This window comes from Pholis gunnellus (assembly GCF_910591455.1).
Source record: "Pholis gunnellus genome assembly, chromosome: 18".
NCBI classification, from domain to species: Eukaryota; Metazoa; Chordata; class Actinopteri; order Perciformes; family Pholidae; genus Pholis; species Pholis gunnellus.
In genome coordinates this window covers 7,375,190-7,398,818 of record NC_136545.1, presented here as the reverse complement: position 1 = coordinate 7,398,818, position 23,629 = coordinate 7,375,190, and the positions used below count along the sequence as shown (strand labels likewise).

General features: G+C 42.4%; 1 protein-coding gene across 1 annotated transcript; it reads right to left on the bottom strand.

Moving 5' to 3' along the window:
• Window positions 1-1,779: 1,779 nt before the first annotated feature.
• sh3bp2 (SH3-domain binding protein 2) lies at window positions 1,780-15,576 on the bottom strand. Its single transcript, XM_079178858.1, has 13 exons — window positions 15,444-15,576; window positions 7,139-7,278; window positions 6,930-7,032; window positions 6,496-6,613; window positions 6,201-6,268; window positions 5,389-5,474; window positions 5,226-5,300; window positions 3,943-4,693; window positions 3,700-3,823; window positions 3,501-3,556; window positions 3,139-3,214; window positions 2,659-2,718; window positions 1,780-2,536 (listed from the first exon to the last, which is right to left on the bottom strand). Exons 1-13 carry the CDS (start codon window positions 15,545-15,547, stop codon window positions 2,387-2,389), a joined length of 1,911 nt encoding a protein of 636 aa, XP_079034984.1. The 5' UTR covers window positions 15,548-15,576; the 3' UTR covers window positions 1,780-2,386.
• Between the last annotated feature and the right edge of the window lie 8,053 nt (window positions 15,577-23,629).

Sequence of the window (23,629 nt, the reverse complement as noted above, 5' to 3'; positions counted from 1 at the left end):
CAAAATAAATAATACTCTATCATTCGACGAGTTATTAGTGGTGTCTTACTCAGATCAATCCGCAGTCTATGTACATTATGAAGCTCAAACCTGTGACAGCTGCAACCTCAAAGTTTAGACACAAATTAAAAAAAGACAAAACAACAGGAGGCTCCGAGTAATCCTTTATACACTCTCAACATATATTTCTGTAGAAAACAATATATTTACATTTTTTTTACAGTACTTACAGCATTTACATATAAATATATAGTGATTTACAGCATTAATGTCAACGTTTAAGCATTTGAGAATGAATTTCTTCATGATCAATCTGACAATTTGCACCACTTACAGTCTGGTTTCATTTCTTGTTAATAGGTGAGATGTTTTCTACCCTCCAAGGACTTTGCAAGAGAAAGTACAACATATCGAAGCGTTACAAGCCCCTGGGATGCTTACATCGCAGTTACAGTTTTTGGACTTGGTGCATGTGTAAATAAATACGTGTTGCCCATTGATTACACAGAGACAACTGAAGTCTGGACGACAGGCTTGTTTAACATTTGTGAAATATATAAAGACGCTGCCGTCCTCTCATAACAGTCCCATACTGGTCCAGTTGTTGGCAGTAACACCCACAAGTCAGTTTTAGGTCTGCCGACAATAAACACAATAAAAAAAAAAGTTCGTTATGACACGTTGGATTCAGCCTGAACATTATTCTGGTCTGAAGGAATGATCCAGCTAATATAAGCACCCTCTGCATTATAAACTACTCTCCTTTGGGAACAGAATTAAAAGAGATCGGGCGGCAACACTGGCATATTTTGAATTCTGATCCAAATCATCAAATCCGTTTTTTTTTTTTTATTCTCTACGCATTGTGTTGGTCATTCCAGATTGTAAATACAAGTGTGCACAGTGCGCACGATGTAACTTCACTTTTAAATCTCATTCATTTACTCATCCAGGTTCCGGCAAAAACATTCAATATCAACAGTATCATTACTTGTAACACAAATAGAGCCATCTATATGAGCAAATACATGTTGAAAACAACACGCTGTCTCAAGACCCGTGTTTCAGAGTAACACACGTAGTAACACACGTAGTAACACACGTAGTAACACACGTAGTAACACACGTAGTAACACACGTAGTAACACACGTAGTAACGATGAAAATAACCCTGTGGCTGTGCATTTGAACAACTCACTAAAACATCACCCATTAACTCTGAGATACACTTGGATTGGACACGTGACAACCCCCAGAAGTGGAGGGGACATCAACAACATCCTTATGAAAATGATTTAGGTTGACTGATTAGAATTCAACGGTCAAAGTTGAATTGATTGACACTTTTCCTTTCTTTTCCAAACATCGAAATGGATTTGATTGTAAGTTTATTTCAGTTGATTCAACCTCCCTTTTCAATTGCTATCTTTTTTGGTTGAGTAATATGTTACCATGTTCTATTATTCTACTTTTTGTGTGGAATAGTTTCATTGATAATCGTTTTATTCTAGATTAATAAATCATATATATATCATATATATATATATATATATATATATATTAGATAATTAGATACATAGACACAGATGATTCTGAATGTTAGTTTGTCTTTGACTGTCATCTGAATCTAACAGTAATGCTGATTGGTGGATTCTACCTAATTGTCCTTTATGAAAATGAAATGGAACCGAGTTTCGTCATGAGCTGGTCTCGCTGTGTCGCATCAACTCGCTTTTAGCAGTTGATATACTTCACACAATCAGGGACTTGTGTGGGCACAATGGGACAGACCCAAAGGAACCACAGGCAAACCCACATCCCACATGAAGCTGGGGGAATTTTCTTTTCTTTTTTTTTTGCCATATGGTGTCACAGCGCCCCATTGAGGACAAATTACATCACACTGGCTCGTGGATTGTGCTTCATCACTATCATGACACGCTTTCCCGATGACACTGAGTCACTTTGCATAAAGCAGCAGGAATGTTTCAGAAACAGAGCATTTACAGTAACTGATGTTTTCAGTGCACAGAAGAGGATTAGGACGGCTTGCTGTGTTAAGATAAGAGACTTGTGTGTTAAAGTAAGGTAAATAATGTTCCATTAACTGTTGTTTCTTTCTTCTTCTCATAATTACTTCAATATATAGAATTCTAGAAAGGTTACTGTGGTTGCTGTTAAACATGAAGCTTCATGGCATATTCTGGTGCGACAGCAGGTCTTTTCCACTGAACAGTGTGAGTCTGTGTGTCTGTTCTGATTTACTGTGGCAGTTATTTCATCCGTGTGAGTGAGTCTATCTCCACGCGCCGTTGGTCGACGGAGATGGATTTCACTCGCAGAGAAGGCCCCGGCTCTCCGCTACTCTTCGGTTTGACTGCGTTGATCAGAGGCTCAGCGTCTTTGTGTAGGGCTTTGTGTAGGGCTTCTGCAGGCAGAGCGAGCCGTGGTGAGGAAGAGGGTGGCTGTAGTAGTGTTCGATCACAGCAGACAGAGTGGGGAAGGTGGCTTCGTTGTCCAGAAACATGCGGTCCACCTGGCAAAAACACCAACAGCGAACCAAAGGACTTCAATATTGAAAAATGATACGCTGTCGTTCTGCCTAATCTCTGCACATGAATGATTATAATTGTATGAATACAACGGCGAGCTTCTCACCTCTTCAAACAGTCGGTAGTTCCTGGCTTTGCCTATACTGACATCCCACACCACCAACACCTGGCAAACACACCGGACAGATTGTATTAGTTGTCAGGATCAGGTGACTTAAATGTCCTATTTGTAACACAGACTTTAGTTATTAAGATACAATATATCAGAACATAAGATTTCCTGTTTCTGTTATTAACCTGTAATGACCTTTCATCTAAACTGCACGACTGCTGTGGGACTACAACAAATATTTGATTATTGCATAATACTAATTTAGTCTTACACCTGCATTCCCCTTCATTAGTCGACTTATCTAAAGATATAACATAAGAATGCCCACATAGGGTACTTGGTTGAGAAAAGTCCTATCCATAGCTTGTGACTTATCATATTATTATTATCATTTGAATACAATAAGACTACTTAACTTATCATATTAGAATTATTTATTATAATAATATAATAAAAGAATTATTATAACATTACCCTTGATGTTTTGGATCCTGAGTTTCGGATGCAGTACAGTCCGTCCTGTGGAGGGATGGGGCTCTCTCTGAACAACCTGCGGGTACAAACATCAGCTCAGGTTACAGGTTATCAATAGAGACACATAATGTTGACATCATTGATATGAACCATGGAGAACTAATGCTGCAAATGACTAACGACTGAACAATGTAGAGACTAATGTTACGGCATATCTGCTTCATAAATAAAGACCACGTCTATAAAATGAAAGAAAGCACTAGATGGCAGAAATGCTCTGCAAAGCAGCAGGGCTGAGGCCTGCTGAAGGGATATTTCAGTTTCAACTTCTGTATTACAAGAAAAAAATGTATCCGTCTTACTTTTCTATGAAGCTGGTTTCGGTCGTATCAATGAACACGGAGTCCGGCAGCTGCACCTGCAGATAGAAACACCTGGTTAAACACGTTGTGTTTATTGGAGTGCCGATGTTGGTGATAGTGTCTGCAGGAGGGCTTAAAGCATCTATATGCGCAGTGATTGTGCGGCCTGCAGGTCAATATCGGTTGTGACATCACTTACGTTCTCGTAGTCGTCGTCGGACTCCTCTCCTCCGCTGTGTTTGTTCGAGTCTCGCTTCCTCCTGAACTCTGCGGGCACCTCATCTCCCGACGAACGGAAGCTCTGGCCGTCTGGAGATGCTCTTCTGGGGGGGAAATGCACCTTAGTGTGGTAGCTTCAACCTGATTGACCTTTGTTTTTTTTACATGATTGCACCCTAAAGAATTCTGTGTCGAGTGTTTTGTGCGTTTGAGTCCAACTTACTGCAGCGGGGTTCCCGGCGGCTTGGACTTGGCTGAAGGCAGCGGGGGTTTGACTATGGACGGAGGAGGTTTGGGTGGCACTGGCTTGTTGTGAAGTCCAGGTCTAAGTATAGGAGAGCGCGGAGGGTGGCTAGGCAGTGGTGGGTGACTGAAGGACGACTTGCTGAGGGACAGGGAGTCCGACGTCACAGGCTTGAGGGACGACCCACCGACGTTATACTGAGGAGGTAGGCTCGGCTTGCTGCGGTGGTTGCTCCCCGGCCCCTGGTAGTTGTTGCCCACTGATTTGCTACCTCCAGCATTATGGGAGCAGTGGGCGGGACCATTTAAGACCATCCTGGTCTCTAATTGGTCACAGATAAGCACAGTGGCGGGGGACTGGACCGACACGGCCGGCACAGGCCTCCAGTCTCTCTTGTCGTTCCCAGGCCCCCCGACGGACGTCACCCTGCCCTGGGGGGCTCTCTTTGCGTTGGGGGGAGGAGGAGGCGGGGGGGTGGGAGACAATGACTTTTGCAGGTGGGGGGCGAAGGGGAGTGGAGGAGGCGAGCCTTTGCGAGAGTCCTTCAGTATGGAGGGAGGGGGGAAACAGGGCGGGGGCTTTTTGGGGAGCGGGCTGGTTGGGATTCTGTGTAGCGGCGGGATGGGAGGAGGTGGGGCCTTGTGGAAACCTGGGCTGGAGTCTTGACGGAGATTAAATGATACCGGCACCGGGGGAGGTGGGTAAGAGGGGGGCGGCCCCGTAGGTCGACCTAAAAATGTGAAAAAAAAAAAGAAATCAGGCTGGTTTCTTCGTTGGGGATTTCTTTCCATATATGTTTATCGCACAGTCCATCCTTAGAGGTATAATTTTGTTCACGTAGCATTTTTTCTTCACTAATTCTTTTGTATTGACATAAACCCCATTAACTTTCTGGATGTGTTTAAAACAAACACACACACAGGAAATTACAAACTCCATTATAAGTGTACTTCTAGTAGCATTTCCCACTTTTGTCCTCGCTTCCTTCAACACAGTTGTTTTTCCTCTATTTGTCACTTTCAATTCAGCTTGTAAAACATTTTCAAGAACTCCACGTTCATATGATAAGTAACACAAACACTGTGGGGTCTCGGCGTCCGGCTGTGACCTTTGACCTCATTACTATCAGTTCTGAGGTCACTGATGTAACAGTCGAAGTACACTGTGCTGTTTCCTCCATTATAACGGACTGTATACGAACGAGTCAGCTAGAGCGGTGTGTGTGTGTGTGTGTGTGTGTGTGTGTGTGCTGGGTGGCTCACCTGTCGATGTCGACGAACAGTCGCTGTCTGGCTCCAGATAGTCCTCCTCATCGTCATCATCGTCATCTCCGTATTCTGCACACAGAAAGAACAGATACCACAGTGTAATGACACACAAGTACAACGTGTGAGTCACTGTATCTAGTCATTTGCATGGTCTCACCATCTGCCGCGTTATCGACGTGGTGTTTGATATCCATGAGCTTCTCAATCGTGCCATAGAAACTGTCGGCATCTGAATCTGAGTCACTGTGACAACAAAGAAAAGGCTATCATGAAAACGTGATATTCAGAAAAAGGTTTCAATATCGAGTTAAAGTGGATTTTATTGGCTGTAGGTTCATGACATTGAGTAAATAAATGTTAACATGCAATCTGAAAGCTTTTTAGCCCATCTGCTCCTTCAAACTAGCCGTCATTGCTAAAAGCTAGTTTTCGAGGTAGCCAGTTAGCTGAGCTTCAAACATTATGATGGTCATCTCGTTGTTTTTGTAATTTAAATGTTTATTTTGTTATTCATTGTGTCATTTACTCTGCCAGTTTGCAAGCTCGCCGAAAGCTCACATGTCATCCGAAAACATTTGGGCTTCTTTTTATTGCATTGTTATTTATAACTACTTTATAAGATGCAGCCATAAATGCTGCAGTCCATTATGAAATGCAAAGAAGTTGGCATCATATCCCATTAAAATATGTTTTCTTGAACCACAAAAACAAAACGTATTTCTATCAAATTACAAAAAACTTTTAATAAGATCACTTTAGTTAAGTTTAGGGAAGAACACCTGATTTTATTCTTATATAATTAAATTCAAGACATCCCTGCGAGATCTGGCTCTCTGAGCAGCACAGGCACTCAGTATAATGAAAAGCTATTAAATGTCCCTGATAACAGTATGTGTTATGACTTAAAAACAATACAAAAACGTTCTGTATATCACAGTGTGACACTTAAGAGTCTACAGTGTGCATTACCTCGGAATGTGGGACTCTTTTCTCTCGTTATAGTGATCTATCTCCCTCCGCAGGGATCGCATCCATTTCTGTGAAAGCAATAACAATACAGAGTGTAAAGATTTTGAGCAGATGAGAGGACAGGTAGTGACCTTTGCCAGTGTACACTCTGTGAGCCAATAATGGCTCATATATGTCTATCTGACACTTAAATAACTCAAGGCATAAAAGCATCTCTGGCAGTTTAAACGTATTCTCACAAGGTGTCAATACATATATTTATAAATGTGCAGAGTGCGTGCGTGGCTGTTCTCACCCTCCTCTCGTCCTCGCTGGCCGCAGAGAAAAGCCACGTCCTGTGTTTCTTGCTGAAGTGGACGATCTTGAAGGGAAACACATTGCTGGACGTCGTCTCCTCTGCTGCTCTCATCACTCTGTGGAAGAGGACGAATGAGTTATGCTCAGACAAATGTGTAAAGCGCTTCAGGATAAAAGCCCTGTACAAATGCTTTACATTTAAATGCAAACACACCTACAAGCTCACGCCTGCAACTCAAGCCAAGTTCCTTGAATATGAATTCAATGTATGTAGGTACAATCACATAAAACTAATAAAAAAGGATATTTTGGAGACTTGTATCGAAGTATACAGCGGTAACCACTTACACAGGTGGTTTACAAACTGGGAGTCTGGAAGTATGCTGAAAAACAACATTGCTGAATGTGGACTCTCATCAGATATGCACTGACCTGTTGTAGCCATTGAGCGAGAACGCCCCCTGTGGTGCAGGAGAGGTACTGCTCTTAAAGTAGTACACGCAGCCCTTGTGGATGATGATGTACCTCAGCGGCCCTGTAAAACAGGCAATAGTCATTGAGATAATCTGGGGTTAAAACACAGTCTCGGACATGCTGTCTATTCTGTCCACCCACACTTGGTCTTGTTATTGTGAACTCACATTTCATGAGGCTGAACTGGCTGCCTCCCTTCTTGTGGAGGTATCCTGAAGTGGAAACTCCTCCCGGCATGGTGAGGAGGTTCTGAGCCCCGATGGCCGGCATCGGCACCGGCCAGCACATCTCTGGAGACGACATGGTTCTGCCAGAGAGGAAAAGAGAGGAGCGGTTGTTATAATTGTTGAATCGCTGCGTGACAGATCTACCAGTTAAGGCAGTCGGCTCAGGAGTCGCACAAAATCTTCAGGATAAAATAAGAAAAACAAGATATTTGAAGAGCCGGAGAGGATTCAAACCCACAACCTCTCTGTTGTGGGTTTAAATCTGCTTCCTTACCAGCTTAGCTACATACATTTTATTCAATTAAGCGCAGTAGTTATTTTATACACTATATTTATCCTGTTAAGGGGGACATTTTTCTCTGCATTTGACCCATCCCTGTATCAGGGAACAGTGTGCTGCCTATGAAAGTGTTGTATACATCCTTACAGGCCCCTTGTACACCATCATTTTGGGCTGTCCCACATGGAAGACTGAAAGTTGGTGAAAACTCCAAAAAAATCCAAATCCCCAGACCTTAGACCACATCCAACGACGGCCAAGACCAAACACAAACTGCTTTGACGTTTAGGACCAAATTCTCACAATGCGGCAGCTGCTACGACCGTGTCCACATAATGTCTCTCACAACACAAACAAAATCTGAAGTGACTTTGTTTTCATTCTTTTGTTTTGATAAAATGTGAGACGTCAGAAATCCAGCATGCATGATTCACCCATCAGGTGTTTGCTACTGTAAGCTGAGTGAATTCATAAATGCTTATCATGGAAAGCAGGAGCTTTTCTATAATCCAATTTGAACAATGGCTGGTGCTATGAACAGTTACCTTATATACACTGTAGGAAAAAATACATAACACGGTATTCATTACATTCTCTTAAAAGTGGGATACCCTTTTATTTTTCTCTCAATCTCAAAATAATTTTTTTCTCATGAAAGTCATCTACTTACACCGTCCTGTTCGGGCGTGACCTGCTCAGGTGTTGCCTACCTCCTGTTGAGCCTCCTGCTGATGCTCTGAATGGCAGCGCTCTCCCTCAACAGGCTGACTGTGGAGGCTAACACTGTGGACGCTAACCCGGGCAGTAGGTCCATGACAGAGACGAATCAGACTCCTTTTCTCTCTGTCCTCAGTGCGTCTCATCAAAAAACAAAAACTGTGAGGGAACTGTCTGTCTGGTTCTCTGCCTCATCTGATCACGCTCTCTTTTTCAATTCTCTCTCTCTCTCTCTCTCTCTCTCTCTCTGGCTGCCTTTGTTGATTTTCATCTCTCTCGCCCTCCCTTGCATATAAACACACTCAAACTGAGATAGTGTACTTACGTTTTCACACACACACACACACACACACACACACACACACACACACACACACACACACACACACACACACACACACACACACACACACACACACACACACACACACACACATTTAGTTCAGACAGGAAACACATCATGTGTTCAAAGCTTCTGTAGGTGTGTGTGTGTGTGTGTGACAGAGAGAGCAGTTGTCAAAATAAACATCTCAAGTAAAGCTCTTCCTCCTCTAATGTGTTTATGTGTTACTTCCAATGTATCAACAGCATCTACCGACCTCAGAGGGAGAGAGAGGGAGTGGTTTGTGTGTGTGTGTTAAACCCAGGAATGAGGAACTCCACATTTACCCGGATTTCTTGCCAAATTCCACTCCCTTTCCCTGAGATAAAAACCTGCAGGGACGGTTGTTTGGCTGTACACTGAAACACATCTGCCTTCTCCACACCGGTTTCATGTGTGAAGTGACCTTGACATGCAGCGACTGGCAGGCTGACATGTGATACGACTGCCCTTCAGTGATTCTTCATGTCAAAGTCAGTTTACGCGAAGAGCTCGTACAGATGGGGATAACAGCTTGTGGACGGTCCGTCCTCAAAAACATTCATGTTGTTGCGCTTGGCTGTACACACAAAAAGTCACGACAATCCCCTTTCTGTTTCTAATTCGATCTCTCTTTCAACAGTCTGTTGCAGTTTGCAATTCCCCCAACTGTGAAGAAGCACAAAAGCCACATCAGCATTTGAAACAGCATTTCTGAGCAAAATAAACTTTTTTCAATGGAATTGTGCAACCAGTGGCTTTGCTACCCTTGGTTCCACTTTCGTGAACTTTTACATGCAAGTTTGTGCTGTTGAACAAGTCACTTGGCAATGAATATGCAATAAAAAAAATCATCGAATCATTTTCAGACCGATTATATTCACCAAGTCTGGCAAGTCTTACACCCTGCTCCAAAGATTCAAACCAAGCACTCTCATTTTGAGTTGTTGGCAAAATGTGCAATGTTGCGTCATGCTTCGAGAATTAAAACAGAGGGAAAAAGAAATAAGAAACATGGGAGTGTGTACAGAGAGAGGGAGTGAGAACAGAAAGATATAATACATCACAGGGGTGGAGCTGCTGCTTGTCACCCCTGAGTGAACTGTGTGCGTGTGCGCGTGTGTGTGTGAGGACTTCAAGAAGGTGTCCGGAGGCTATCATGTGGGTTTGTTACTGATAACCAGCGAACGCAGGCCACAACACACACATACACACAGATCATTTAAAGTTAAGTAAACTTCATTTCAGTCTGAGGGAGGTCAAAGTTCACCAGCTGCTTATCATCGATACAAAGATTTCCTGGAGTCCTAGTGAAGCAACATGATGGCATTCTGACCGTGCAACTTCCATGTTTTCTATAGGAAGTGGCCTGAAAGTCTACGCCGCAGCAACTTTTCCATCGACAGATGAGGGGAGATGCGGTCAGGAGGGACTTCTGAAGGAGTCACAGTTACATTCATGACACCTCAACTGCTGTCACTGCTTACAGTGCACACGCTATCTGTTACTTTTCAACTGTAATGTCAGTGTCTTTCACTGTTTACAGTTCAACTGATCGTTCAACTGCTTCAGTGTGTACATACTTATCCTTTAAATTCAAATTCCAAATGCTTTTGGTTCTTACGCTTCGATCCATTTCAGTGCTTCAACTGATATTTTTTTTGAATGATAGCCTATTGTTGTCAGAGTCACTATTTAAATTGATTTACATTTTTAAGAATATATGAGAAAGAAACTAATAATAGTATTACAATTACATTGCAATTATGATCTATGTGTATTCTTTTACAATAATCAGAAATAATCATAATATTGTTTTATAATATTTGATATTTTTAAACTATGACTCCATTCTCTCCTGACTTTTTCCTTTAAATATTTTTTGTATGTTTTGTATTTTCTCATAGTATGTTTGTCTTTGTTCTGAATAATAATATTAATTAATAATAAAATAATAATAAAAATGTAAATTTCTGGCAACGTGCAAAAACCCGAAAAATACAAAACAAAAACATATTTGGAAAACAGAATAGGGCGGAAACAGAAAAGGGAACCCTGTGAATGAGATCCATGTAGATTCACTCTTGTTTGCCCAAATAAGCTCTTGTGTAAGATGAGGTCACTTCCTCCACTCAGAGGAAACGCTAAATTAAACAGTGACATGCAATCTGTCTCTGTCAGTAGAGTTACTGGAATTCTTCACCCAAACAATTTCTTCTGACTGCAACATGAAGCCACCACCGTGAGAAGCTGCTGCACGTAAAGCTTATACATTCCGCAGGTCACATTTACTTCTCCTTACATTCGTAATTCATCGTATATACTCTTAATATGCTGAGAAACTCCATGTCGGAAACAACAACGGTAAGAAATGATTAAACTTTGGTGCATTTACTTTCCAAAGAATGATCAGGCTGGTGTCGGAGACCCTCCAGAATAGATTTTGTTGAGTGTGTTTTACTCTCACAAACACACTCTACAAAATCTATTCTGAGGCAAATAATACCACTGGTACAGGCGATGCAATGTGAAAACCATTAATCGGTAAATATCGTAATTCATCTCGCATTATCTCTCGGGACCCCCAGGTTGAAAACCACTGATCTAGATTGAAGAGTGTAAAAGTACGTTAAGGCTTTGAACCCTCTCACCACACAGAATTAGTTTTTTTTTAAATTTTCTTGAAGTTCTCCATCCTGAACTGACGTTTGTGAGCCAGAGATGCTAATCAGAGAGCAGCTGTTTGTCAGGAAGGGAAGCACATACCAGACCCATTCAAACACGTTTCCTCCCTGGACACACAGACACAGACGTAAAACAATGTCTGGGTTCAACAGGGATTGAAAGCGGCGTTTATTTTTGAGATTTTTAATTCTGTGATGTGGCTGCAGAGCAGACGGCCAGATCGACTACTGATTAACTGTAATAACAAGCTAGATGACAGCTTGTCAGTAATGACGGGCAGGTGATGGGGTGTGACTCGGACTCCCGACAAGAGAAACCTCAATTTCTGACACGTCTTCCCATTCCTAAGAGCCTTTCTGAGAGGCTACGGAGCCTGGAAGTCCCTACAGAGGCCACGAAACACTTCACAACCCAGTGATGTTGTGTTTTTGAAAAAAGGCTTTTTTTGAGTTTGCAGACCTCTTATCTGTGTCTGTTGTCTCTTACAAAGAAGAAAGAAGACCGCCTTGGAACAGTTGACTGACCAGAAAAACTGAAATAGAAACTTGGACAGCTGAGTGATGGAAAACCCCTGATGAATCACATCGCAGGACAGTATTACTGTTGAATGACAGCATGACATTGGCCGGATGGGGCACAAGACATACATTTAAGCCTGTATTATCTCATTGTAACATATAAAGATACAGTGCACTGTATGAGTAGCAGGACGTCTGTAGGCCAATGATCAATGCACTACCTCTACGGAAAATCCCATTTCGCTCCATTGACAAAGACTTTGCATGTAACTGTAGATATTTTATTATTTCCATCTTTAACCATAAATCGATTTTGACTGATTCTAGCATCTTTTTGGACGTACAGCATACAAAACTCATAAAAACACTACATTTTAAAAACTTGTAACAAAGATTGTAAAGCGTTTCGGGAAACATGAGCACACACATGTCAAGGTTTTGTTTTATAGATTCAGAATCACCAATCAGCTGATCCATCACCATTAAGTCTGCGTGATACGGCAGAAAGCTCTGAAGTGGAGTGTTTAGGATCTCCCAACTGTGTGTATATGAATGTGTATCTAATTACTAATGGGCCAAACATCTATTGAAGTTCAACATCTGTGATGGTATGACACACAGCTGCCAGGTGTGTGTGTGTGGCTAACCAATTCCCTTTCAGTGCAAAGAGCAAAGTGTGTGCTTTAAAGCTCAGTGCTGATGTTCAAGCACACACTGCCTCCCCGAATCAACATGCGCAAAACACACAAACCCCGAGCAGATCTAAAGGTCTCAGGTAAACCGCGGTCCGAGCTGCAGCGCATGCAGTAAAAACTCCGGTCCAGGAAACTGAAACCGCCAGACAGAGCTTGCTTTTTCGTCGTGTTCCCCCTCGACGGCTGACCACAACGGTTCCTCCACTGCTGTTCAGCTTCACACGTTCACTGACACTTTGAACACATGAATAGAAACTAAGGAGTTTGGAGGTTTAGAGACGTTTATCTGAACTCTGGAGTGTTTGCTATTTCACTTTGGTTTATTCACCCAGATGGATGATTGACACCCTTGCGACAGAACGTCTGCACACTGAAGGCACTGAAGGAAAATAATCCGAAAATCTGAATAATTACTTTTTAAATACATTTTCATGGTATCGAAAATACCGGTGTTGATTGTTGTTGTTGCAGGTAATGCCAGCCTGTGGTTATGAGTCAGATAATTCATCAAACAAGACACAGATTTCGTGCCCATTTGTGCCAGCAAAGTTTTGCAAGAATCACAAGAAGTCCATACCTTGTTTTTTTTAATCACCCAAAATTGTGATTTTGGTGTTGGACTGTATTTGCAAATACCTTTAGTTTGTACGCTGGCGGTGCTGTTTGACTGAATGAATTTAGAGGAGCGTTAATAAGTGAAGTGACCCACAGTGTTTGGGAATCTTTGGTTCTCTCTCAAAAACACAAAAACAGAACAGAAAGTTAAATTTGACTTTACACACGCACACACACACACCTGCAGCACTGGGCTATTGCAATCTGAAATAGTACCAGTGGCTTCCCCTACGCATCATCACTACCTGTGTCCAAATGCAATTCTACTCCACAGGAACTGTCACACTGCTGGCTAGAGTAAGGATTCCTTTCAGCACAAACACACACACACACACACACACTGTACAAAGATGAAAAGAAATCTGTCTGAAATAAAAACCACAAAGATAAGAAAAATACTCGGACGGTAAATTAGAGAGAGATCTGTAAACAGGCAGAGAAAGAGCGAATCAGAGGCAGGAAGAGAGTGCCCTCACTGCATGCCCACCCTCCCTCCCCCCCGACACAGGGTCGAGAATGAGAACACATTTCCTGTAAATGAACCTTGCTGACAATAACTGACAGCTGACGTGATTGGAGTCCCATCATGGAGTCTTATCACCACTGGAAAATAAAATGTGTGTGTCCTTGAGTTGAAAAACCACCAGACTGACGTGATTTGTGTCTGATGCCTGCCTCAGGCTTTGTTTAGATATTCCAGTTTTCGCCCAACTTTTTGGTGCATATATGAACCAAACCCCATTGTGACATTGCCACTTTGTACTTTACTCAATCAGGACACTGCGTTAGGGGGAGAATTAAATATAGCACCTTCAAAGGTATTTTAGTGGTCACACAGATGTCAACTGTCCAAACTGCCCAAATGTGTGCCTCTACTGTGGGAAACAAAGCTGTGAACTCCCCAAAGTGTAAAGAGTATTTTCCCTCAATTAACCTGCTGCTCACATCTCAGACATGAATTCTCGTCTTCAGGGTCTTCTAGGAGACATATCGTGCTGATTTTTAGGTTCATACTTGTGTTTTGGGTTTCTCCTGGAACATGTTTACATGCTTTAATTTTCAATAAACTACGGAAATGCTCCGTTTTAGCGCCTGTCTCTTTAAGCCCTCCTGATTTATTCAGATCTATGACTAGAACAACTTTAAAAACCGCTGAGCTTTATCTCAACTCTATCCTCAGGTTCTAACCTTTAGAGGATGTATAAAATAAAATACAACATAAAAACCTGGTCTACATGGGTCTCTTAGAGATAACGGCTCCCTTTGGATTAAACTGGGCAGAACAAAATGACGACCATTCATTAATATGCCCACTAACATCTGGTAGATCCAAAATGAGGATATGACCAACTGCACAGCCTATACTTGTGTGTGAAATAATGTACTTTGCAATGTGGTGAAATTCGGCCTCCTGTAATCAGGCCTGATTTAGAATAATGACCAAAACGTACACAGGTTGAATGCCCTCTTACCTTCCCCTTTTGGTGTTTGTGCCTTTCCGCTCTGCTGCGGTAGATTCTGTATAAATGCCGTCTATAACAACAAACCGTTTCCTGGAGTGTTTTGGAACAAAATAAATTGACTTTTCTTGACCATGACTTATTATTTTAGCTTCTATACAGTGTTTCTGTTTGTCGGCACACTGACGGAGTAAATCAAATACAGTATGTATCCCTGTTGCTGCTGCAGTGTAGGCACTGCTTGAAATGGACATCGCTCGGTACTGTTTTGAGCAAAGTTTCACGTCCGGTGAAAGCTGTCAGCGTGCCGCTATATGCGCTGTGAGAAAATGTGTGACTGTTTACTTCTGACCACATGACTTCCTAAAAGGCTGATCTGGTTCTCACTACTGTAGACTGAGAGGTGCCAAGATAGAAACAGCAGCCATCAAATGAACAATGTGGGTCAACAGCATCAGCGCACAAGAGGATGAAATAGTCATGTGAAAAGATTGAAAGATAACTTCACTGAGGAGAATCTCAAACTGAAATGTACAGGTTTCACCTGTCTTGATCAACAGGTCATGACAGGACATCCTTCAGTTGCTTCATTGACCTTTTGTAAAGGGGAAGAAACTTTACCAAATCAAACAATTACCAATACAGATTGGAGCGGAACGGTTTTGCAAAGCACACACCTACGTTGATAACGAAAGAACCACTAAATGATTCCTGAAACCAGAAGCTATCCCAGATACAGAAAGAAACCAACCTACAAACAGGTCTTACAACTGGCAGTTATAAGGACAACCTCCGGTCAACTTTTCTGGGACTACACCGATACATAAAGTAACAACGAGTGCACATCAGAGACGAGACCAACAACACAAGATGAAGTCAACAACACAAAGTGTGAGAGTGAAGATTGAACTTACATGAAATCCCTCTGTTCTTGAATACACATCCTGACGCTCGGCTTGCAGCTCCGCGCAAACGACTTCTTCTTCCTCATGGATGGAGCGGACATGTTGGCGGACATGTCGGCGGCGGCACGGCGCAATTTACCACCATACTTTTTAAACGATGGCAAACAGATGCAGGTGTCGGAGCGGATGCAGATTCAAGATTAGGTTTCGACTGGCAAGGTTTGAAAAAAAACTGGCAAGAATAGAGATGAATGCAAAGAAAAGATTGAAGTAAATATGAACAGAGTGACTGGAAATAGAAAAATAAATGCAAGTAGTAGTGGACGGATGGGAAGTTAGAACAATGAGTCGTGTTGGTCTGATGTCTGAAGGAAGTCTGTTGGAGGTCTGAACCCCTGATACTCTGCCAGTGGTTTCCTGAAGGGGCCTCCTCCTTTAGCCCCGACTTCTCATTGGTCGACATGGCTGCAGCATGTTCCTTCCTGTTTCCTCAGAGCTAGTATGTGATTGGCTGCCGGATACAACCCACACCACTACACACACACACACACACATGCCTCGCACAGTCGGACACAGCGTTCCTGAGAAAGAGGTCGGGGGAGTTTCCATCCCTTAAGAGCGGAACAATACAGAGGTCCTACACACACGCACCCACACCCACACCCACACACACACACACACACACATTCACTTCTATCGACATGGTTACAAACATGACCTGAACCGTACCTGCGTTAGGCTGCAGGAGATCTGAAATGAGTGCTGCAACTGTCGGTTAACACAGAAGTTTATTTTGAAAAGACACTATGCACGAAACTAGTAGAAAAGTGACACGCCGTTGCTGACACGTGCAAAACTGATGCATGAGGGGTACGTAGAGCGTCATAAGCTTGGGTTCATTGACCAAGTGTCGGTATTTGACGAGTTAGGGGTGAGACTGTGTTGAGAAAGTCACCAAGTCAGCAGCACTGACAGCGAGTCCCTTCAGACCTCCCCACTCCCCCAAAACCATTATGAATAGAAACGATGAACATGGCTATTGTCAGTGCTCACAGCTGTTAGGTTAGCAGCTTGGGAAGAGCAACGAGTGCTCGGGCAGAGAGCGCACAGGTAGGTAGGTAGACAGGTAGGTATCCCGTCAAATCATTTCTTCCAAGCCAAATGAAATGATCCGACGGACTTATTGCAGTCCTGCACTAAACTGTAATTGTATTCTACCTACTAATCCATCTTATTCTGTTTTAGTTGACTCCAGTCATATATTTTTATCTTATTTTATCCTTTTAAATCCTGTTAATATATTTGTATTTTGATATTGCCATGTGTTTTTTGGTATATATTTTCTTATTGCCTTTCTGTCTTATGTTAAGCACTTTGAATGACAGGTGCTATACAAATACATTTGCCTTGCTTTATATGCATCCAACAATCTTCTGTACACCCTCAACATTTTAAAAGCATATAAAACTTATAAATATCTAACATCTTAAAAACTGGGAATGGAGTCATTAGGCTGGCAGACCAGTGGTCTTATACTGAATCCCTAGCAGACTGCCAGTGTGAAGAAGACAGTTTGTTTAATTGACCCAGTTTGACATTGTGCTCACTGTGTGCGTACGTGTGATGGAATTTGTACCGTTTTTTTCTCTTCAAACCATAATAGCGACTCAGTTTTTTTTGCCGTTTGCACAATGAGAGTGGACCTCTGTTAAATTACAAAGAACAACACAGCAGCGCAAAGTCTTATTTTGATTGCAAGACCTCTAAGGTTTCCAAGTCTAACTTTAGTGTGAGGTGTCACACTAAAGTTAGACTTGGAAACCACATAAAGAGCAGGTTCTCTTGCTGCTGCTGCTGCTGCTGAGCTGAATCACCAGGTTTGACATTAAGGGCCAACAGAGACTGTGTCAGATAGAATACAGTCCTTTTTACAGCAACTTCTAACAGAAGTTGCTTTATGGCGCCTGCTATAAAGCAACAGAATGCCGATCGTTGTGGGAGGGAAGGGAGAACATTTATTCATAGAGATAGAGTTTTATTCATGTCATCCATTGCCAAATTTGAGCATCTTTTTAGTGTGATTCAACCACAACTACTTGATAGAAAAAAAGTCCTCTCATGTGTGTCATGTCAATTTTTTGAAGCCTCATTATGTTTGTTAAGAGGGCATTGAGGTGCGTTAGAAGCCTCATCCAATGTGGGGTATCTTGTGACGCTATCATGAGTCAACTAAACAAGTGTTCAGAAAGGCTATGTTATGTCACTCCTCGTGTAACCTTTCTTTATGAGGGTCACACGGCCAGCACGCTACGGTGGACGAATCAGGCTGTGTGTGGTTGCATTGCGTTTCTAGATCATGTGGTCGTCTGTGGTAACACCTGGGAAAGATCACCATCAGCGACTACTCGCACAGTTTCACAGATTGTTTTGCACATGGCTGACAATCGACTTCGTCAAATGCAAGTTTAAAAAAAAGCCACTGTCATGTATTTGCGTACGCCGGTTGACCGAGAGGAAGTTTCATCGGAAGTTTGAAGAGACATGGTACCCAGTGCTTTCTGCATCCTGCCTTAATCGTCCTGTTCAAATACAGTTAGATTGCGTTAAGATTGTTGCTGGAGGGGGTTGATCGGTCTCTTTTTCAAGATCAATTAAACGTTTCCATATTTAGAAAATAATTGCTGGCCCATATTTGGGCATTGCAGCTCTTTCTCTTTTACGTCAAGTAAACCTAACAGTAACAGCGTCATAATTGGGGAGGTTAAGTAAAGCCTTGTTCGGGACTGACATGTCTACCGAGCTTGTCTGGTTGTCCAGCTTATCTCTCCGGATCCAACAATCGGTCCATGAAAACAAAAACGGAACATCTGTAGAGAGAGCGTGCTTCACACAGCAAGCGCTTTAGAAAAACTTGAAATCATAAGCCACCCTTTAAAACAGAAAATAAAAAGCGCACTTCTTAGAAAGAGTCTTGTTAAAATGTTGAACTGGAGGGAGTTGATCGGTCAGTCGGTTCCATATTTGGAAAAGAATTGCAGGCCCATATTTGGGCATTACAGTTTCTTTTTTTTTTTATGTCAAGTAAACTGACGTTGCGATCATTCAGCTCAAAAGCGGAAGCAAAGCCTCGACCAGCAATTTTTGACTTTAAAACCTGATATGGTTTTTTTGCAGCATATCGATGAAGCAAAAGCACCTCTGGCTTTGTTTGTCTTTAACTGATGAGAGTGTTACTGCAATGACCCACATATGCTTTGGCATCACACACCACCTATGATCAAACTAATAAAGGTAAACATGTTCAGTTCAGATTACAGCGTTACAGTATGAGCCCACTTGGAAGATTTGCAGGAACACACAGCAGAGACACGTGGAGTGTTCAGTGTGATATATGATTTACCATATTAGTGAGGACTACTGGTTCCTGTTACAGTGAGCCATCTGCCCAGTCTGGAACCACAAGCTGTATGTTTGTCAGCGAGAAAGCTGGCAGTGCAGTCACTGGTGTTCTCCTGCTGGTGTTCATTCTCCATTTTACCAAACCTCTAACAACAATCTGTCTTGCATTTTTTCTTACAAATGGAAAAATACAGTAAGTAATCATCAAAGCATGAAGCTCAAAGTTACAAACAGTTCAGAGAGGTGACAGAGTCCTGCTGGTGGAACTGGACACAGCTTCTCTTTTGTTTTCTTTCCTTCCTTTTAATCCCCCTTCTCTTTTCCACCTCACCTAATACTGTTGTTTTTTTTACTCCCTCTCTACTTCCTCCTCTCTTTTCCTAACTGTATGTGTGTAGCACACATATTATTTTTTGTCTTTTGAGATGGCCACCAGGTCAAATTAGGCCATCGTAGAGACGTACATTGTTATTGTGACCTGGCCACGGCATTGCTGTCCTCGAACAGAGAACCACTTGATTCAGCCGGAGGATACGTGGAGAACTCTGCCTCATTCAAATACTACACCATTCTTCGTGGCTTCTCCATGTTTACATTGAGGAAACATGTCGTAGAGGGTGTCAAACTAGATAAAAAGAGGCAAAACAAATTGGACACCGTATTGTTTTTTGTGAGGGGTTTCAGATGCAGGGTGGTTCACATCTGTTGGCCATTAATAATCAGGCTGCAATGTTACCTATCCAAGCTTTAACTTCAGCAGAGAGATTCTGGAGGGTGACATTTGTTTAAAAATGGGGACACTGTTGTACACACTGTCCAGACCAGAACAGCATTAACTGACCAGGAGTCAGTTGACCGCATCTAACGTCTATGAACAGAGACAAGGCTAATGATTCCCCTCCCAATACAGTACACGACTACTTGTTGTCATGTGACTGACGTTCCACAGGTTGACGCGGCTGAAAGCTCAGAAAAACAGTAAGTGGACTTGAGAGCTTAGATTATTTTCTTACGCACTATTCCCAAATGTAAAAAGTAACTTACACGCTCATATTCATTTGAATTGTATATTAAAAAGTAGCCTACTGGGGTTTATGACTTAATCAACCCTACATACATTTTACCACTTAACATAAAAAAAAGGCCTATGCCCACAAAACATATGGCTTCCATTTTTAAAAGAGGCAGCAACAGAATGATCGCCACTGAAACACACAACCCTGCACTTTAACTGGCTTTACATGGCTCCATATAAACCAGAACTTTATAACCTTGTTACCACAAACTATTCAATACAAAAAAGAGAGAGTGAAAACAGATCAACACACAACTGTGACCCCAGTGCGTCCACCAGTATAGTTTAGCATGGCAACAAACAAACCGCTTTGAGTGACACTTCAGCAGGGCACGGGAAAATCGTCATCAGAAATATGAACAAGGATGTTTTGTGACATCAATATATAACACAGTATGATAAATGGGTGCAAAAATATAAAATAATCGGAGGTTCAAAGCTGATCCCCGTTCAGTAGTGGGCGACTGTGGCTAAGTGGAGAGCAGGGCCATCCTTCAATCAGAGGGTCGGCGGTTTGATCCCCGGCTCCAGCTCCGCTATAGTCGCATGCAGATGTGTCCTTGAGCAAGACACCTCACCCCAAAGTATCTGAATTGTAAGTCGCTTTGGATGAAAGCGTCTGCTAAATGACTGTAATGTAATGATTATCCAGTCATTGTCATATCATTAGCTAACAGCATCATTTTTGGGCAGATTAAATACAGCACTGACATGTCTACCGAACTTTATTGTGTAGCTTTTCTCTCCGGGTCCAAGAATTGGTTCAAAGACAGAACATGAACTATTCAACCTGCATCTGTAGAGAGTGTGCTTCACACAGCAAGTGCTTTAGAACACCTAGAAGCCATTAGCTACCCTTTGAAACTGAAAATAAAAAGCACACGTCTTGAATAAAGTCTTGTAAAAATGTTGAATTAAACTCACCCATGGAGTGCTGCGTCAGCTGTGTAGCTCTTCTGTCTGTGTCCGTCTGTGTCATCAGTGGTTTGAGCCCTGCTGAACTCCGCTTCAGGCTTCTGTCCGGTTCACTTCCTGGCGTGGCGCTTCAGAGCTACTGTATGAAGTGTCATGACACCCTCCCTCCAACCACAAGAGAAACTGACTGCAGCGCTCTTATAAACACAGACAGGCAGACACACAAACCATTGAGCACACAAATAAGAAACATGGCTGAACAGCACTCCTCAGCCGCATTAACTGTTTAACAACACTTTGCCCCCCATTTTGTTACTGAGGTGACTTGAATCCTCACCACATATCAAAAAGCTGTGCGCACATTTTGTATATCCGTGGATCAAGTTTCACTGTCTGTATGACTGCAGCCAGAACATCATGACTAACTTCCCCTTTGCAGAGTAAACGGACCACTCCTTCCAACATCTGGTCAGCAATTATGTCACACACACACACACACACACACACACACACACACACACACACACACACACACACACACACACATTCACACACACAATAGTTAACCTGTAGTTTATGACCACGTGTGTATGTGTGTGTGGTGACTAAAACGCATTGATGCAAAAAAATTTTAAAACATAAAGTTTGCCCTAAAAGTGGCACTATAGTCATTAAAAATCAGTGAGGTTCATCCTCTGGGGAGCCATGAATCAAGTTTTTCCATGAAAGTCCAACTGAAATGAAATAACGTGCTTTTTTTTGTCTTCTACAGCCTGCTATAACTCACATGTCTTGTGACTCGAGTAAAAGTAAAAGCACTTGTCTAAAAGTGCATATAAAAGTAAAAAAAACGCATTATTTACTTCAATGTATTTTTTTCTTTTCTGGTGCAGGCGGCGGTGAAAGTGGATGGCGGCTGTTTGCTACCGGAGGCCTGCTGGAGTCTGAGCTGAAGCAGTATCTGATGAAGCAGCATGATTTCGTCTGATGTTGTGCGTAATCTGATCCGGTGGCACCGACGGCAAGCATGAAGGATAACTATAGAGCCAATCTTGTCGCTGGTGGTCTTGATCATTTATGTAGGTCATAAAGAGGCACGAGTATTACATTTCATAACCAGTTCAAAGTTCCTCATAACTTCAGCCGGTTGCGTCGACCATGAATTCCGCTGGTTTGTGTAAAAGGCAGACTGCACATCCTTCGGTACCATTTATGGGGTCAATTTTTGTCACTGTAGAATTTTAAAAGCAGTCATTTGACAGGAAGCGTATATTTACTTCTTTGTCAGAGCAAAGGGAGTAATCACACAGTCCATGTGAGCGCAGCTATACAGTGAACGAAGCTGAACTCTCCTCCACCGCAGCTCGGCTGCGTGCAGCGGCTGTCTCGTCTGGCCTTTGTGCTGGTTTAGAGAAATTGGATCACTTTGCCACAGGATAAACATATCCATCTTCTAAAGCAATACGATTTAAAGAAAAAGTCGAGCTAGTGTACTGCAAATGCCAAGCAAACCCTTTAAATATTGACTTGAAGCCATATTTACCTCTCTCTCTCTCTCTCTCTCTCTCTCTCTCTCTCACACACACACTCACACACACACACGCACACAAATCCTAACTGCTAAGAAGCTAAAATGATAGATTTAAATACCTTTGCTTGGATGAGCAAACATGTGGGGATACTGACTTGCTGGGTTTAAGCTCCTGCCTCATGTAGCGGCTTGATTTAACAGAAAGCCAGAGACTTCTAGAGCAAACCATGGACACGCCCAACACAGCATGGTGACCACAGCTGCTTCAGGAGCAATAAAAAGAGGACAGCAGTGATAAAAGCAAGAGCAAAGTACACCTAAGAATCTCCACTGCAGTTACCGGTCACAAATGTGTTCCGGCCGGGCTTATCTTGTTTGCTTTGTGGGAAGCACTGCCAACGATCCCTGTAAAATGTTGTGGTTTTTGGAACGGTTTCATTTTCGTTCAACCATTTGGAAAACAGCTCCACGACAGAACCGGCCTGACCAGCCAGAGTAGACACAGCACATGGCATTACAACCAGTCATTATACGTCCTACAGCTCTGCAGTAACGTCTGCCAGTCTACTCCACCGTATGAACCTCACTGCCTCAGAATCAAAGTGGTAACCCATAAGCCTCTCGGTTTTATTTAGTTTCCCCCTCTTTGGTGCACAGCTCTCTCTGCCGTGTGTGTGCAATGAGGCTTCATGGGAACGCAAGAAAGAGAGCCCACTTTCATCCTCACACAGGGAAATTCCACATATGCAGACTTCACTTACTTTTCATTATTACGGTATTCTCACAGAGAAGTCTTGTGTTTTTACCGCAAAACTATGCAACCCCAATTTTTTATCTAGTTGCTGATGGTAATATAATACAGACGTACATCCTACATTTATAAAATGTGGATGTGCATGTTTTGTGCATATGTTTCACAGTGAAGGTGCTGGCAATGTCACCTGGGCTGTTAATGACAATAATGTAAAGCTGTTACACTGTAATTAGAAAGATAAATTGTGAATTACTTTTTAGGTTTGTGTTATAATAATAAATGAAGGGAGTGAGTTTTTCATTTTTTAGCCAAATTTTCATAATCTTTAGCTACAGACGACAAGTGCTAATTGCAGTTTGATGAATCTCAAACTTCCAACATATTGCAAAGCGGCTTCGTAGCTGTATTATGGAAACCCCCGGTGTGTTGTGCTAACCTAAATGTTAGCCCCCGCAAGACCTGTAGAGAGACTATGAAGCGTAAAATCAGTGGAGATATCAGTCAGACGCAATATGTTCTTG

What these genes read in the sequence shown, in the direction of transcription:
- sh3bp2 (XM_079178858.1), bottom strand. Translation starts at nt 15,547, where the DNA reads ATGTCCGCCAACATGTCCGCTCCATCCATGAGGAAGAAGAAGTCGTTT. An exon ending in CAAGAACAGAGGGATTTCAT is followed by an intron (nt 7,279 to 15,443) that starts GTAAGTTCAATC and finishes CCTCTCTGGCAG; the next exon opens with AACCATGTCGTCTCCAGAGA. An exon ending in CTGTTCGTCGACATCGACAG is followed by an intron (nt 4,694 to 5,225) that starts GTGAGCCACCCA and finishes TCACATTTTTAG; the next exon opens with GTCGACCTACGGGGCCGCCC.